This window comes from Cavia porcellus, unplaced genomic scaffold, assembly GCF_034190915.1.
Source record: "Cavia porcellus strain 051 isolate PalLab524CR breed Dunkin Hartley unplaced genomic scaffold, mCavPor4.1 scaffold_20, whole genome shotgun sequence".
Classification (NCBI taxonomy): Eukaryota; Metazoa; Chordata; class Mammalia; order Rodentia; family Caviidae; genus Cavia; species Cavia porcellus.
In genome coordinates, this window is record NW_026947503.1 from 67,984,361 (window position 1) to 68,002,535 (window position 18,175).

At 52.0% G+C, this 18,175-nt stretch overlaps 1 protein-coding gene across 7 annotated transcripts in view; it reads right to left on the minus strand.

Moving 5' to 3' along the window:
- Spire1 (spire type actin nucleation factor 1) overlaps positions 1 to 15,841 on the minus strand; it is a 92,349-nt gene extending 76,508 nt beyond the window's left edge. For 2 of the 7 annotated variants that reach the window (XM_063232006.1, XM_063232005.1), the window contains exon 1: positions 15,411 to 15,841. In XM_063232006.1, the coding sequence (XP_063088076.1) occupies positions 15,411 to 15,648 (238 nt within the window). In that variant the 5' untranslated portion in view covers positions 15,649 to 15,841. The remainder of the gene's footprint in view (positions 1 to 15,410) is intronic. The other 5 variants (XM_013146665.3, XM_005001219.4, XM_013146664.2 and 2 more) reach the window with 4 other exon arrangements.
- Positions 15,842 to 18,175: the final 2,334 nt, after the last annotated feature.

Here is an 18,175-nt window from a genome sequence, read left to right on the forward strand (position 1 = left end):
TAACAACTTTTTGGATTGTGAGGACCACTGGAAAAGGGATTACAATCTTTGGATTACCAATATTCAATATTTGGGATTACAATAGAAAATTAAAAAGGTCACATAAACTGGGCATGGTGGGACATGCCTGAAATCCTAGCACCTTGGAGGCAGAGGCAGGAGTAATCCATGAGTTTGAGGCCAGGCTAGGCTCCATGGTGAGTTCAAGGCTAGCCTGAACTGTATGGTGAGGTCCTGTTTCACACACACACACAGTCACATAGGCAATAAATAGTAACGACCATGTGACCACAAATACAGGGTGAGCAAATACAGGTGATGCAAAGGGTGTTAGAGTGGGGTGTGCCAAGCAGACATGAATTACCCACATGACACAGCACACACACTCACGTGATGGCTCTGACACTCACGTCCTGGCAGGTGACAATCAGCATACAACCGGAGGTTCTGTGGGGCAAGACAAGGCTCCCTGGCCACCTCCTGGGTGTCCCCCTGCCACCTGGGGCAGTGGACCCTGAAGGGGACCTGAGGGGGGTGAGGGGAGCTCCACAGCGTGCTATGCTGAGCAGCTCAGAACAGGGACAGATGGCCCTGGGGCTCCCCAGCCTCTAAGGCTGCCTGCTTCCTGGCTCTGCCAGCCCAGAACAGCCCACAACACTGTGAGAGAAGGACCCCGGTCGTGGCCAGCCAGGCAAAGGACGGGGCCAGGGCACAGCTTGAAGCCTCTTGGTACTGGCAACTACTCAGGTGCTCAGGAAAGAAGAAGGGCCACTGCAGCCTGTGAAGCAGGGTCCTCCAGGGCGACGCTTACCAAACTGGAAACACTGCCCTGCAGAAATCACACACAGCTGGCAGATCTGGCACTGCCCTCAGCCGTCACCAGCACTGCACTTGAGTGCCCACGCCATTCTATACCCACACCACCCTACACTGCCCTCGGGTCCAGGAACCCCCACCCTGTGACCTCAGAGCTCAGACACGAAGGATCCTGCCCTCCCACCCATCCTGCAAGCAGTGACTCACAGAGTGGCAGGGCTACTGCGGTGACCAGCCTCCAACAGTGCAGGGGAAGGGGTCACAAGAGCTCTGACATGTCCTCCAGGGCTGGCACTGCTCCACAGAACCAGCCCAGAGCCCTGGACCTAGAAACTTTGAGACCACCATGCAAGCCCCATCGAGCCTTCAAGCCTTTGCCGACAACCACACAGAAGGACACTGAACCAGGCAAAACAAAATACCTGAAATAGTATTTAAACATTAAGTTTTCAAAACATTTCAAAATTCTCAGTGTCTGTAAGTCTGGTGTGGTGACACATACCTGTAATGCCAGCATTTGGGAGGCTGAGGCAGGGAAATTCATGGCTAACCTCAACCTGGCTGTTCATAGTGAGAACCTGTCTCAAGAAAACAGAAAAAAAACAAACAAAAAAACCCCCAAAGAGCTCACACTAGGAAGAGATGACTTGCACAGGCAGCCAGAAGCTCCAGGCAGGGTTTCCCAGAAGGACTGAGCAGTTCACTGCGCTGAAGAATCAAGGCCCACGCTACTCAGGAGGCTGAGGCAAGATAGCAAGTTCCAGGTCAGCTAGGCAATTTAGCAAGACTCTACCTCAAAATAAAAACTAAGGGGTAGGGTGCAGCTCAGTGGTTGTGTCTTGCAAGCACACGCAAGGCCTGGGTTCAATCCCCGGCACAGCAATGAGCACAAACCTTTGCGTCTTCTTAACTCATTTTGAAGGTTCTGATTGCTCTGAGGAGGGGAAGGGAGTGATGCTTTCCTGCAGCTGACGGGGCAGCTGTCACCATGAGTGCTCCAGGGTCCTTAGCTTCCCCAGACCCCAGGGTCCCCACAAGAGAAAGGTGGCAACACAAGAGGCGGGGCAGGGACAATGGAAGCAGGACAGTGCACAGGGGCATTGGGGCTAAGGACCTGAAAGGGCAAGTCTGGCAGCACCACAGGCCTGCTCAGCCTCAGACCTGCTCCCACACTCCTACAGGACCCTAGAGCGGCCACAGAACACGACCCATCACCTCCCCACAGGCCCTTGGTGTGTGTGCACTGTCAGACTCAGGAAGGGTGCGGGCCTATGTCCTGAGTGGCTGCCTGAGCATGAGGTGGGGTAAGGGCTGCATCTCTGGTGGGTCATAGTGAGCACCAGAGGTGACAACCCCGCAGATAGGAGGCACTTGGCAAGTGTGGGTGCCCTTTCCACTGACACCATGCACTGCTCTCCTAGGAGGTGCGGGATCTTCCACACCCAGGGGTGTCAGTACACAGGGCGCTGGACCTCACCCAGACCGGCAATACACAAAGCCCCACTCCTTAGAGTGTCTGGGAGCCCTGCAGCTGAATTGGGGTCATGGAGTTGCCAGGCTGTCCAAAAACTGCAGGGGGGCTCGGGGCCGCACCTCCCACTCTGGCTGCCCCTGCCACCTTCCCAGCAGCCTAGGGTCCAGCACAGCTCCTCCACACCAGGCTTCATCAGCTCTCTTGGGCAGCTCCATGAACAACTCCAGCTGGAGACTTCCTTAGACCTCTGATGATTTCTACAAAGATCCCAGCGGAGCGGAACAGCCAGCAGCAAGAGAGCTCTCCTGAGCAGCCCTACCAGAATGTATTCTAAAAGGCAGAAGGCTAGCTGGGCACAATGCCGCAGGCTCATCATCCTCAAACTCTAGGAGGCTGAGGCAAGAAGGTCCTGAGCTTGAGCCTAACCCAAGCAACGCAGCAACACCTGTCTCAAGACAGACAGACAGAGGTGAGATGTAGCTCAGTGAAGGCCCTAGGCTTGGTCCCTAGTACTGCCAGAAAAGAAAATAAAGGGGTAACAGGCATCCATCCAATCTTCTCTAGGTCTTTCTAAAACTATTTGCCATTCTTAGCTAAGCCATGGTGCCTATCAAAGTCTAACTACATTATCAGTGAAACCGCTCCGTACTTAATGTTAATCCATACTTGGTTTATAGGGACCCAAATGTGCTGCATGCTGGTGGGAAGCCCTGGCCTGAGACCCCCAGGGCAAAGACCTCATTTTTGCAGCACTGGCTCAAATCCAGAAGGAAAAGAGTCCATGAAGGCCAAAGAACTGTGACAGTCGCCCAGGCCGCCAACCCAACCCAGCTGTTGGTTCTCCTTGCTCAGGAAGGTGGGACAGGAAGTAGCAGAACCCAGAGCAGACTAGGGCCAGGCTGGGGAACTGGGACAGGAGAGCATACTGCACCATGCACCCTCCTGAAGCTCACAGCTGGAGGATGAGGCGAAGAAAAACCTTTCCACCAGGAGAAAGGTCCAGGGGAACCCAGAGCACCCAGTGTGTACAGTGCTTTCAGTCACATTTGCTAGGAGCCACATACATTCTACCTGTGCAGTGCAACTCCCAAGGGAATTGACTTTGGCCCCAAAGGCCTCTGACATCTAGCACCTTACTTGGGGAAGGCACCCACCCACCACCTACTCAGAACTCACCTCCCCACTCTGCACCAGTGGACCCTGCCTGCAGACTGCCTCACACAAAGGGCACAGGTGACAGCCTCAGGGACTCAGGACTGCACCTCCCACCATTCCTGCGGCCTCCTCCTGGGATGGGCCCAGACCCTGACCAAAGCTCATCCTGGGGCCCTGACTGAGTCCCCCCAAATATAGTCACAACTTCTGGAGCTCTGGGGCATGGCACAGAAGATCAGGCTCTCAGATGCGTCCTTCTCGTCACAACTTTTACATGATCCCACCAAACAAACGTCATTAAATGTCACCCATTTCCTCAAAGATACTCACTTGGGTATCTGCTTGGGCTCATGTGAGTCTGTAGGGCTGCATGTCTGTAACTCATCACCTTGTAACTGTGTGTGTGTGACAAGTGGCCACACAGCCCAGCAGGTCTGCTCCCCGAGGCCATATGCCGTGGTTGGCAGTGACTCTTCGGACAGGTGACCGGTCACCCACACCAGTCACAGGACACAGCGCCGTCTGGCCCTGGCAGATAAGGCTCTTATCAGGGCCCCTTTTTGTAAGCTATGTGGATTTGGGTCACATCTTCCCCTAGTCACTCCAGCACGGCTTCAGTTTCATGAAACTCAAAAACACACCGAGCTCACAGCCCTGCGGCAGGAACAGGAAGATCACAGGCCCATGAGTTGGGGGAGGAGCCCACTGCCCAGGGCCCCGCTGGAGCCCTCTCCATGGCCGTGGCCAGCAGCAGCCAGGTCCTCGCCTCCAGGCACACCATGGCCCTGAAATCCACCACCACTGCCTTGCCAGCTCGTCCTCCCTGAGTTAGACCAGAGACCCTTCCACACAGATGCCTGGGAGTGCAGCACAGAGGCAAAGACACGCCACTCAGCACCACAGACAAACGGCACACAAAGCAGAGAAATGGTGGCAGGCACTTTACTCTGAGCATTTGTGAAAGGTCACTCTGTAACTAACTTCATAAAAAACACCTTTTACTATACTAAGGAGTAAGAATTAATTCTGCATGCACATACACTAGGGGTTGAATGCAGGGCCTTCAGAACACGTGCCTTACTATACCCCCAGCCCTCTAAATTTTCAAAACACAGAGAATGAAATGATCAACAAACTAAAAAACATCAGAGTTTGAGGACCACTATCATTAAAGAATCTAGCACATTTCAGCTCAACATGGTGGTAATCCTAGCACTCTGAGAGACTGAGGCAGAAAGAGCACAAGTTTTAGCCCAGACTAAGCAACTAAATGATGTAGTGCAATCCTGCCTCAAAATAAAAATAGTCAAGAAAAGTAGTAAAGAAGGAAAAACTAATCAAGAAATAGCTCAGTGGCATAAGTACCTGCCTAGCAAACGAAAGGTCGTGAGTTCAATACTCAGTACTTAAAATAAATAAAAACAAAAAATACACACATGGGACTCATGGAACTATAAACAGTGGCCAAACACTACCAACCTTCTGACTTTCCACAGGAAACTCTGTGGCATGCTGACCCCTCCCAAAAGCCTACGGAGCGGTAAGGACCATGAATTGCACACTGCAGGCTCCTTCAGCCTGCAGGGCCTTGTGTGGGCCTCCAACGTGTATTTTGTATGGTGCAGAACTATTCACTAGCCTACACTGAAGCAGCCCCAAAATCTCATCTTCTCACAAGTGCGGCCTTGGTCAGGAACAGCATCACACAAACCCCCCACCCCCGCTCTCCTGTCTGAGGAAAAGCTCCACTCAGCACCCAGTACCAGGCAGAGCTACAACCACATCTGTGGCAATGCTCAGTCCTTGAGGTTCCCGTGTACCCCTGGACAGCTGACACATGGCAAGGAGGGCCAGGGCCAGCAGGGCTCGGGTGCCATGTGGAGGAGTCCCCTGCCAGCGTGGTCCCTGCCCTCCAGCCACCTCCAAAGCTGTCCTTCTGCTTGCTCACTCAGGGCCTGGATCCCTTTTCTCTGGACATCTGAGCTGGCTTGGCAGCTTGGCTGGAGATCCTTGAGTAACAGGTCTTCACCCACTCATCCTCCTACCAGCATCTGCGCCTCCCTCACTGCCCAGTGGCTCTCAACAGGGGCGTGGGCACACACACGAGTGTGAGTGCACACACAGCCCAGGTAAAGGCTGCAGAGCCAGCAGTGAGCAGGGGGGCAGCCCCAGGTCTCAAGCACATCCCCCAGACGCTGCCGGAGGCCACCAAGTGCCACAATGGGCTCTGGAGGCCCGCTCACCCTCCTCGCCTCATTCTGCACAGCAGGGCAACTCACACAGGTGTTTCTCCCCCTCTATCTGCAGATACAAGTTCGAGGCCTCCAACTGGTATTTTCACTAAACCCCCAGGAAACTATGGCTGTGACTGGAACAAGGGTTGCAGTGAGTTGAGAACGGCTTTTCTTTTTCTCTCTCTCTCCCCTCTCTCTCTCCTCTCTCTCTCTCTCTTTCGGAAATACAAGCCACTGTGTTGGCTGGCTGTGGTGGCACACCGGTCATGCCAGCTCTCTGGAGGCTGAGGCAGGAGAATCACAGACTGGAATCCAGCCAAGGCAACTCAGTGACTCAGTGACACCCCATCTCAAAAAATAATTAAAGGGCTGGAGACACTACTTGGCACACAGGCCCTGGGCTCAATCCCAGGACTGAGAGGACAGAAGGAAGGAAGGAAAGAAAAGAGAGAGGCTGGGGCTGGGGATTTAGCTCAGCGGCATAAGCGCCTGCCTTGCAAGCAGGCAGACGTGAGTTCGATCCCCAGTACCGATAAAAAGGAAAAAGACAAAAAAAAAAAAAAAAAGAGAGAGAGAGAGGCTAAGAAAAGGAATGAGTGAAAAGGAGACAAGACACTAAGGATGGATATTAGACAGAAATGTGGCCTCCCATTATGTCCGGGTGGGAGAGAAAAGGGAATTGCAGGAGGAAAAGCTAACAGCCCTAGTTTTTAAGAAATATATTAACACGAGTAGTAAACAAAGACTGACGAGTCACAGCTTCAGAACCTGAAACAGGGCCTGGTTTCTTATTTTTTATTAGGAATATAATCCCTGCATACATCTCACACCGGTCCAATTTTTTAGGTTTAGTGTAAACTGACAAATAATGATGAACACATTTATGGGATATAAAGTGAAACTGCAGTACACACATAACTGTGGAAGGATCAAATCAAGGAGACGAGCATATCCATGACCTCGAACGTTTATTACTTCTTTATTGTAAGAACTTTCAAAGCCTTTGCTTTGGGCTACTTTGAAACACACAGTACAGGGCTGGGGGCTCAGGGTAGAGTATGCCTCACATGTGTCAGGCCCTGGGTTCCACTCCCAGCTCAGCACAAAGAAACACACACAGGCTATAATCATTTAAGACTGTACTGATGCCTGGGTTTTAGCTTCAAAGTCTATGAAACACAATAACTCTGGAAAACTCTCAGCAAAAACAGAGCTCTACTTAACACAACGCACAGCACAAATCACCAAGCAGGAACACACTCAACGCAAATGCTTCTATTCACCAAGAGCCTTGTTCAGCAGTGTCCGAGGCAGCGGATCTGATGAGACCCAAACAGCAGGTCTGAACCCCATAGTCATGGAAAGCATGGCGGGGGCACCTGCATAGTGGTGGCAGGTGGAGGCCAGCAGCAAACCGGATGCAGGCTGCTCCAGCCCTCGAAGCTCGGGGAGGCAGCACCACTCCGTGTGGAGCCTCTCGAAAGCCCAACAGCAGGCAGCCCTCATGGTGAAAGAATTCCAGCAATCAGGTGTCAGTGATCATGCAGGTGCTTTGTTGCGCCTTACATTTCCATTGTAAGTGTGCCTTTTTTTTTTTTTTTTTTTTCTGTTCTTTTGAGACCAGGGTTTTGCTATGCTGCTCAGGGTGGCCTTGAACTCACTTTGTAGCCCCGGCTGGCCTTGAACTCACAAGTGATCCTCCTGCCACAGCCTCCCCAGTGCTGGAATTACAGACATGCACCGCCACACTTGGATTAAAGTCTGTTTTAAAATGAGGACAAAGCAGACCTTTTGGATTAGTAACAACTGAGCACATCTGTCAGAGGCGCAGTTGCACTGAGGTGCTGAGGGTTCCCTGCCACAGCAGGGAAGACCGCAGGCCAGGCAGATGTGGCATGGCCAGCCTTGACGTCCAGGCCCAGGCCTGGGGCTCAGCTGGCCATGGCAGAGCCCCGAACCCACCTATACAGGCACACGAGGTTCTCCTCATTCCCCAAACACTGAAGTGCACTTGTGCTGTCTGGGGGCTCCAAGGAGTTTGGGTAAAATGAGGCATACAGGAAGATATATACCCCAGGCATGTGTAGTCACTGTGCTGGATGTGAGGCCCAAGCACCTAGACTGAGGCATCGGGTCTGTAACCAACCTGACACCAAGGAAGACCGCCATCCTTTCTGTGAAGAGTCCTGAACTTGCAGATCCCAAACAGATCAGAACAACTGTGTGTGGACGCGACACACACTGAATTGTGTAATACATCGTGCTGTGGCGTTTTCAGGCTGAGAACTGAGATCCAGGTCAGCAATCACATAAGCCGGAGAGATACAGGGAACTGCAGTATGGAGGGAGGCCTCCAGCTGCACAGCAGCACAGTCTCGATTTGTACCTTGTGAGATACCACTGAGAAAGGAAAACACAGGAACTCTGCAATGCAGGAGAGAAAATGAGGAGACTGGAAGCACAGAGTGAGACGGGAGGCTTTTAAAACCCAAGCATCTAGCCAGGCGTGGTGGCTCATGCCTGTAATCCCAGCACTCGGGAGGCTGAGGCAGGAGGATCATTGTGAGTTCGAGACCAGCCTGAGCTACAAAGTGAGCTCAAGGCCAACCTGAAATGCATAGTGAGACCCTGCTTCAAAAAGATTAAAAAAAAAAAACAAAAAAACAAGCATCTATAGTTATGCAAATGAATTCCAATTTCAATTAAAGATTCCTTTTGCCTTTCAAGTCAGTTTTTTAAATTCCAGTTCATAGAGAATTCAGAGTAGAACAAAGAGCAAAGAGCAAAGTGGCAGAATTGCAGGCTGGTTTTACTTTAAATTCACAGCTGAGGTAGAAACAGCTGAATGAATAAAAACTAAAGAGACCATGAGTCATTATGATTTTCCTTTTTTTTTTTTTTAATACACAATTGTATTCTGAAATGTGTAACAGACTCCAGACAACACTTCATTCTAGGTACAGGCAGCAAAAGATGCTATGGCAGGGAATCCAGATACATGGACAGGAATGGACTCGAGGGTCACCACCGTCTGAGGCACAAGAACAGTTTGGTTTTTGCCAGATTTCATACCTCTACCCTTTCACATCTTTACCTTTAGCTCCTGGAATTTCCCCTGCCCCCTCCCTCCCTTCCCCATCCATCTTCCTGCCTTCCTGGGCCATCTCCTTCCCAGCCAGCACAACGCCTGCAAACCTCCTAGACAGGATTCTGGACCCAGCAAGGTACTTGCTGGCACACACCCTGTTAAAGACTTTGTATTGGATAAAAAATGAATCCAAGCTATGTCCTGCTGGTAAGCAACATTCTTAAGTGTGAGAATTCAGAAAAAAACAAAGTACAATTACAGAAAGGAGTAAAACATACAAACATTAAAGAAAAATAGGTACTAACTATTCACACAACCATAGCTATGCTGCTCAAAGTGCCAATGCACCAGAAGCTACAACTCTGCCCATGTGTGCATCTCACAGCGCTGTCCAGCCCCCAGATGCAGCAAAAACTGGCAGGACCCCCACCACCCACAGGCCAACAAAGAAGTTATGGTGAAAACTACAAAGACACCTAAACTCAATAACAAAATGTGATGAATCTGTACTACGAAGGCAGGGGAGGAGGGAATGAAGTGGCTGCGTGGGGTGATGAATATTTCTAACTAGACACAGCAGCAATGATTGTGAGTGTAATTAACACCAGTAAATTAAGTGGTTAAAGTTGATACTTTAATATGTGTACAATGAACTTGGACAAAAAGAGACATCTATGTATGGAGGTATTACAGTTTGTGTCCAGATGCCCCCCAAAGCCTCATGCAATCACAGGGGTAGGGGGACTGAATCTAGAGCATGTTATTGGTTTGGGGTGCAGAGCTGGGATTAAGGTGGGTGACTGCTGGATCATCCATGGATTAGATGAGCACTACCCTGATCCTGGTGGCCTGTGCCCAATGTAAGGGACAGAAGGAGGCCTCCCCATCTGCCCTCTTGTAGCTTTGACTGTTTCCCACCAATACAAATGGTAGCTCTGCCCTGTGACACCTGCCCTGGAGCCAGCCAATGTGGATGGAAACCTCCACAAACTGTGTGCACTGGGCGTCTAGTATTTGTTCTCACCAACAAGAAAGATAACTAAGACAGGAGGAGATTGGAAAAAGCCTAAGAAAACAGCTCTGAGTAAGAAATGTAAAAGAAATTAGATTTTGTTTTTAAACCAGAAGGAAAGTAGCCTATCAATTATCCTCAAATGCACACTAAGAAGGGATTTCTACTGTGTCATCAGCCTGCCGTGCTCCAGCTTCGAGCCCTGCTCTCTGTCCCTTCTGCTCTCTATGGCCCCCTCTCCCTCACGTGACTCCTGGTACTCAGCAACATCTGAGAGATGCTAAAAGCCAAGCTCAGCCAGGGACCTTCCAGATGGCACAAAGCTTGGGGGCAAAAAGTAACCAAACTCTTCCAAAATCCAAACACAACAACGCATGCTGGCACCCAGATTTTGCGGTCTTAATACCACTCTCCAACTCGAGGAACCTTGGGGACGTGGCAACACACAGGCTGGAGCAGGAAATGAGCCGCACGGCACTAGTGGCAGGCAGTGTGTGCCACACCCGGACCAATGCTCCAAAATCCAGAGTAACAGAATGACGAGAGCGGTAATAACCGAGGTACAGAAAGGCACGGGTCACCAGACCGATAGCAGGAAACGGCTGAGTAAATGGTAGGGGAGAAGAGACCAGTGTCCCAACAGAAGGGTAGTTCAGCAGTCCGGCCATCCCAGAGTACAAGCCGGACTCTGTGACTCACTTCTCAGCATGAACACAGAAAAGGCAGAATCATGGCTCTCAGAGGACAGCCCTGCCTGCCCACATCTCAAGCCTGCCATAACCACTGATGCCCGCACAAGCCATGCATCCACCGTGTGCCGAGAAGAGCCACCTCATCTCTGGGCTCTCCCTCAGATACTAGGGGACCCATGCAGAGACACATGGTCTGGGGCACCGTACAGGTCCTCCTGAGCACCCAGGGGCACCAGACAAAAGGCTCGGGCAGTGGAAACAGGAGCCACAAGCAGAGCCCGATGTGTGGTCACCCCACCAGGCACACAGCAGGGCACCCGCTGCAGCCTCGCTCTCACATATGCACGCAGTAATGGGGAGCAGACGTGGCATTCTCAGATGAGCTCCATGATTCTCTGGCAACACAAAGCCAACTCAAAGCTGACGTTCAATAATAACGAAAATGGGTATTTTATTTAAAAGACAATGTCTTATTAAAACACAGTATACTGCACCGAACAACAGGTAGCTGCTCCCTCACCATTTATAAACCCCAGGTCAGGCTTTCCTTTGTGCTGTCTGGAGCCAATGGAGGAGGCCAGAACCACAATTGGGGAGGCGACCAGGATCCCACAGAGGCGCAGACAGGGTGACCTTGCCTGCGGAGAGCAAGATCCCTTTTCTCTGAGGTTTAGTCAAAACCCTCAGCAAGGCCAGCGGCTTCCAGGGGAGTCCTGACCTAAGTGCCAAAGCGGAGTGAGACCACTGGGTCTCTGGCCCAGGGCAGAGGCAGACGAAAGCCAAAATACCCAGGCGTGGCAGCCTGCATAGGGTGCTGCACTGATGGCAGCTCTTCCCACATGAGCAAAGGAACCTCTGCACCAGTCCAGCCTTCTAAGGATGCGCAGGAGCCTGGGGAGCCTAAAGGTCACACCCCACTAGCTGCCTAGCACCCCTGGCACTGTGCAGGTGTCTCACTTTCTGTCTTTTTCCCTCCTAGGTTACTGAATGCTGGGCCCTCTACTACTGAGCTACACCCCAGCGTTTTTTATTTTTTGAGACGAGGTCTCACTAAAATTTCCCAAGCTGGAAGCTTCCTACCTCAGCTCCTAAGAAGCTGGGATCACAGGTGACAGCCATAAGGCCTTGCTAGTTTCATTCACAACAAAATTGATTCATATTTGAATCACAAGAAAACCAGACTGCTGCTCACACACAGTAGGGACACAAAGCGTCTGCTGCCCAGAACTGACCTGATACAGATGAACGCAGATGCCTCCTCCCCAACAGGCAGGATGCCCTGCCCCACCCCACCACTAGTCCCTCTGTTCCCCGCCTCACATGACCCTTCCATTTAGTCACCAGGAAGCAAGGGCTCAGAGACACTGCATGTGTGGGCAAGAGTCACATTTCTCTACGCATGGTCTCATTACCTCACGTCTCTCCTGCGACTCGCAGGACTCTGTCTCTGCATGGACAATATCTCCTTAGAACCACAGAAAATGTCCTCCCACCAACCAGCTCAAACCCTCTGCAGGTCTGGCCTGGCCACACCTGAAGCTCCACACCCAGCAGGTCTTCTCCAGGCTCCAGGAAGCCATCCCCAACGCTAGGGTTATTTACAGTCAAGATTTGGCCCTACGTGACAAATGTTCTCTATATGGCTAACACTAACGGTGCATCAAAAAATGTGACAAAATGTGAAATGAATGACTGTTATCATGAGTATCCAAGGCCTTGGATGAGATGAGAAATGATTCTAATGCTCTGCTATCACTGATTCCTCTAAAATCCCAGGTTTCCAATCTGCAGATTCAGCTGCCTACAGGTTAAAGCATGGGGGATAAACATGCTCATGTGCTGAGCACACGCAGACCATACCTCACTGCTGCTTCCACCTGGCACGGCCTTTACCTGCTTTGCAGAGCCATGAGTGACCAGGAGGGGAGGTGGGCGCTGCACTGGGGTGGTACAGACTATGTTGAGCTGCACACACCAGTGAGGGCAACAAAAGGCAGCTCAGTGGTGAGTGCTTGCCAGGCACACGGAGGCCTACAACACATGCATACACACACATAGACAGCAACCAAAATCAGTTATTCCACATCCAGCCCCAACCAGTTTGAACGCACATGACTGGTGGCAGGGGCCTGTGGGTACTGGTTGACACCCCTCTCCCCAGTCCCTGGCTCCAAGCCCTCGGCTAGACCACACCTCCCTGGGCTCCACCCTTAGAACAGGACTTTTTATTGTCACCCAGGGGGTGGCATCCAGTGGCAGGACAGCCTCAAAAACAAAGGCTCATTCAGCCAAAATGTCAGTGGCACAGAGGTAGGAAGCCTGACCCAGACATCTGTCCTCGCCTGAGGAAGGCACTAACCTGAGCTTCCGATTCCACAGCAGGCTGAGAGAAGAAGGCTGAGCAGCCTTGTCCAAGGTCAGCCTTCTTCCAGGGATCAAACCCAGTGTGTCCTTCCACAAGGCTACCCACCTAAGGCAAAGCCCTGGATTGGATTCCAGTCACCAGCAGACTCTGAGCCAATCACCAGCCTGCTTCATGCCCCTGCCCAGAGATGCAGAACTACATCCTCACATAACGGGAAAGTGGGAATGCCGCCCCCTCCCACGCCACTCCCACTGGCCTCTGAATAAATGGAAGAGGAGGAAGTGCCTCTGGAAACACATGCTCAGGATCGCAGCCTTTCCTTAGAAACAGCAGTTACCCATCATGAGCCACACCAAACCCATCACCCATCTAGGATCCAGGTCAAACATCTCACACATCCACCAGCTCCTCTCAGTTCCTAAGAAGCATGCTACAGTGCTCTGCTTGTCAGCCAGGCCCTGGTGGTCAAGCTGGCACTCACGCCCCATGAGTCCACACTCAATCCATAAGCTGCAGGGCCACACAGGACGGTTCCACACCAACACCGCTTCTGGAAACTGACAGCTCCCTGTGCTCTCCCCGGCCTCACACTGATCACATCAGCACTTCCAAGGACACAGGCACTCACACTGCCCAACATCAGCTCTGAGCACACCACAGCAGGACACACCCCGAAGAACCTCAGTCCGGACGCCACACTCCACCTCGCGCCTTGGGCCCACAGAACTGTTGGCCACGCAGGGTTCTCTCCACATATCACCACTGTCAACATGGCTTCCAAAAGCAGCTCGCACACAACCAGAGAGGCAGAGTGTCACTGTGTTTTAAAAATGCACCTTTTCATACTCTCTTACTGCACAGTAATTAAGGAATATAACAATAGCAACTATTTTCTATCATTAACAAGTCCAACTCTAAAAGAAATACATCAAATACTTTTTTAAATGACTGGAAATAAATGTAATTTCAGTGGATGTGGTGACAGATGTAAGTCCAGCACTCAGGGAAGCAAAGGTGGGAGCACAGGCAAGCTAGCAACTTGATGAAACCCTTTCCCAAGCCAAAAAGATTCAGAGTGTGGGAGATGTGGCACATCCAAAGGTCCTGGATTCAATCCCTAGTACCGGAAACATTCAGGGGAATATTAAAAAGCTGGATTTCTTTAAAACAATCTATTCCTGTACTGAAACACTAAATGGTATCCCATAACCATTGACAACTTTTAGGTTTTCTACATTTTTCTGGTAGAAAAAAACTGATAACTATAATCTTGAATGTTTTCATCAATTTAGAAAAGGATTTCCATGTCACTTTACTGAATTACATCTTTCAACTTAGCATTTTGACATTTCCATCAACTTTTTAAGTGTGAGGGTGGATTGTTTTTCTATGTTTTCAATAGACTTGCCTCTCAAAAGGTTGAATTAGGTAAAAAATGGTAGGCAAAGCCTATTACCAACCTTTATCACCAATACAGCGCTGTGAGCACCTTAACTACAATGATGGTGTAGGAGACCAGTCCTGAAGAATGCCCATGAGATGACATAAAACTAAAGCCATTTTCATTTATCTCAACATTCTGTCAACAAGTCCATTTTCCATCACAACCAATTTTAATACTCACGTTAGAAATACCTACTTTTGGGGCCTGGGGATTTAGCTCAGCGGCATAAGCACCTGCCTTGCAAGCAGGCAGTCGAGAGTTCAATCCCCAGTACTGATAAAAAAGGAAAAAGACAAAAAAAAAAAAAAAAAAAGAAATACCTACTTTCTAACTTCCATGCCACCAAAATCATTATTTAGACTATTTTTCCATTTTTCCTCTAGGCTAAGCAACTTTCTCCATGTTCCCAAGTCAAACCAAACACTGTCAAAGCCAGTGCCCTCAGAGCTGGCAACTGGCTGGGAAAAGTACAGCCCTCCTGGCACAGGTGCAGAGGGCGCAAGCCCTCTGTAAAGTGCTACAGCACCCCAGGGTAACACTGACACGGCCCAGGGATGAACATGGCACAGGTGAACACACACACAGGTGAACACACACACAGGCGAACACGCTCACTGCTCCAGAGCCCCAATGGGTGAACACACACAGACCCACAGCTTATGGGTCCACAGCCCACAGGTAACACATACAACTCCTGCACCCGAAGGTGAGCGGCTGCGGGCCAGCACCTATCTGCAAGCTGAGGCCTGGGCAGGGCAGCGCCTGGCAGAGACTAATAGCCAGGCCAGGCCACCAGCCCACTGCCACCTCAGGGGCTGACCTGGGTGGGCATTATGTGGCTCCAGTCCAGGCCCTTCTCCCCCGCGGTCCCCTGAGGATGGGGATGGGGTGCAGGGTGAGGGCCGGGTAAGGTCCCCAGGTGAGGACAAGGCGGAGCCGGCCACGGCCACGCCACGGGCAGGGATGGGAATGCAGGATGGGAACGAGGTGGGGATCGGTGAGTCCCGGAACGCGGTGCTGGTGGGGATGAGGGGGATGGGGTGGGAAGGGACTGGGTGCGGAACCCAGCGGTGGGGAGGGCGGGGGTCAGGCCGGGTCGGGGGGTGCGGGGGACGGGATGCGGCGCTCACCCGCGGCCGGCGGTCCCTCCTCCTCCGCGCGCTCCGCGGCGCCCACGACGACCCCGCCGTCGCTGCAGACGCGCAGCTGGGCGGCCGAGCGAAGGCGGCGCGGCGGGCGGGAGGCGCGCAGCGCGGCGCAGCCCTGGAAGCACACGGCCCACGCCTGCTCCTCGTTGATGGGCTGGCCGTACAGCCGCAGGATCTCCTCTAGGCTGAGCGCTTCGCGCCCGCCCGCCGCCTGCGCCATCGCCTCAGCGCCGCTGCATCGCCCCGCCAGCCCGGCCGCCGCCGTCCCGGTCCCAGTCCCGGTCCCCGTCCCGCGGGCGTGCGCACCCGGGGGGGTGGGGGAGGGGCGGGGACGCGCGGAGATCCGCGGGGCCGCGCCCGGACCGCCCGCGACCGGTGACGCACGGAGTCCGTGTCTCGCCCACCCGCCCGAGCGCGCGGCTGTCGTCATGCCTGAGGGCGGTGCCTGGAGTCGGAGGGGCGTGGTCTTGAACGGGGAGGGCGGGGCCCGGGGGCGGGACTCGGCGCGGGGCGGGGCGAGAAGACGGCGTTGCCCGGGCAGCTGTTCGGCGTTCTGGAGCAGCTGACCGCTCAGATCTGGGCCCAGCATGTGACCTCCTTGCAGAAAGCTGGTTAGGGACTTGGCCGCGGTCGGCAGGGATCACAGGGAAATGGGGGCTAGCTGCCCCGCGCCCCATTTGAGGCCTTGCGAGGACCACCTGCAACAGCCTGCTCCTCCGATTTTAGTGCTTAATTGCTTGCTTGCTTTTTCTTTCCTTTTCTTTCTCTCTCCTTTTTTCTTTCTTTCTCTCCCTCCTCCCCCCTCCCTCCTTCCCCCTTTCCGCCCTCTGTCCCTCCCTCTCTCTCCTCTCTCTCTTCTCTCTCTCTCTCTCTCTCTCTCTCTCTCTCTCTCTCTCTTTTTCTGCCTATACTTTGTATTGAAGCCGAGGTCTGGCAGACACTGAGCTACATCCCCAGCCCTTTTCGCGAGGAAGGCGCTTATGCCGCTGAGCTACATCCCCAGCCTCCAGCCCTTTTTGCGACAGGGTTTCGCTAAATTGCCCAAGCTGGCCTAGAACTCGCAGTCCTCCTGCCTCAGCCTCGGAGGGGTTGGGTCTTTTCTCGACCTGCTGGGTTCTAGTGTGGTTTGCACCCTCACCTCTGAGCCAGCTGAGAACACTGAGCCGCCCACCTAAAGCCCGGAGCTCAGTCGTAGCGCGAGCCAGCTAACGACCGACTGTGGAGCGGGACCCAAGGCCGTGGTCCGCAGGTTCAGAAGGGCCCCAAAGGACTGAGGCCTCGCAGGAGGGCGAGGAGTGGTGAGGGAGCGAGCTCTGCGTGGGGCGGTCGCGGCAGAGAGGCGTAGTTAGATTCATGATCTCACCGGTAAATGTTTATGTGCGCCAAGCCTGGACACGTCGGGCTCTCTTAATGAAGTCATAAACAGACGTTCTCAAATTTTGCTATTTTAAAAGTTTAAATTCCGCGTGCATTTCGGAAATGGGGAAGCATTTAAAACCGTTTGAACAATGCAGTAACAGTCCACATTTTCGCGAGCCACTGCGCCACCTGCTGGCGCCACGCGGTGCTGCCCGGGTGCGGGTGGACAGCTCATGCGGGGAAACGGTGTTCCTAGGCCTGGGAAAGGCGGTCAGGGAGCTCGTGAGCCACTCACTGCTGGCACAGGCCAAGATACAGCAATACCCAGGGCACGATGGCCATGTAGGGAGAACAAAGGGAGTAGAAGGTTAGAAAAAGACAATTGCGAACTTTACCTTAAAAACAATTTGTACTAGGACTTTTTCCTTTCCTAGGTGATAGTTAAAAAAAATACATAAGCACATTTTGAAAGGGAAACCTTGATGGCCCAGAGTCACAGGAAGGTTATGTGCTATGAAAGGCATTTGTTTGGTGAAGTGCAGATTCATGGCCATGATGTGAGATAGTAAATCTTTTCCCTTGGGACTTTCTGGGCAAAGATGGTATAATTCTAACTTTTATGTAGTTTTCTTTCGTACTCTGTGAAACTCTGTAACCCTCACCTCACCATGGTAGTGCCGATCTGATCTTAAGTGTCCTGCAAGATTCTGTGCTGCAGGTGCGGTCCCCAGCTGTAGGTACTGTTGCTGGGTGCTGAAGCTGGAGAAGGAAGCAGGTCACAGGCACATACCCATGGAGGGGATGCTGGGCCCCCTTCCTCCGTCTTCTTCCCAGCGACCCTGAGATGGACAGGGCTGATCCTGATGTCCTAGGCCATGGACTGAAGCCCATGAAACTGTGAGGCAAGAAAAGTCTACATCACTTTGCTCCAGTATTTTCTCAGATCAAGGGAGAGTGAGCACATCTGCACCCTGTCATTGTGAGACCCTGCACTTGTCCACACACCACCCCAGGGCTTCTGGAGGAGCTAAGGAATTCTGTGGAAAGTTCAGATGCCTTCCTGTTTTCAGTTCACAGTTTCAGATGTCTTTATCATTCCACACCTTTTGTTACAACTGCTACCACTGATTTTATTTTTACTACAATTTTTTAAAAATTGCTCTATGTAATTAAAATGTTTAACAATTCAGCATCTCTTTCAAGTGTTGAGAGATCTGTGAAAAATGATGGCATGGGTTTCTCAAAATATTTTCATTTTCATTGATTTGCTGTGTTTATTTAAAAATGGAATGTTGGAATTTTTCCTTATATTTACTTTAGATTTTTGTAAAACATGCTCTGTGCCATGCACCTGCTGTGCTGCTCTGGCCTCAGGGATCATGCCACTC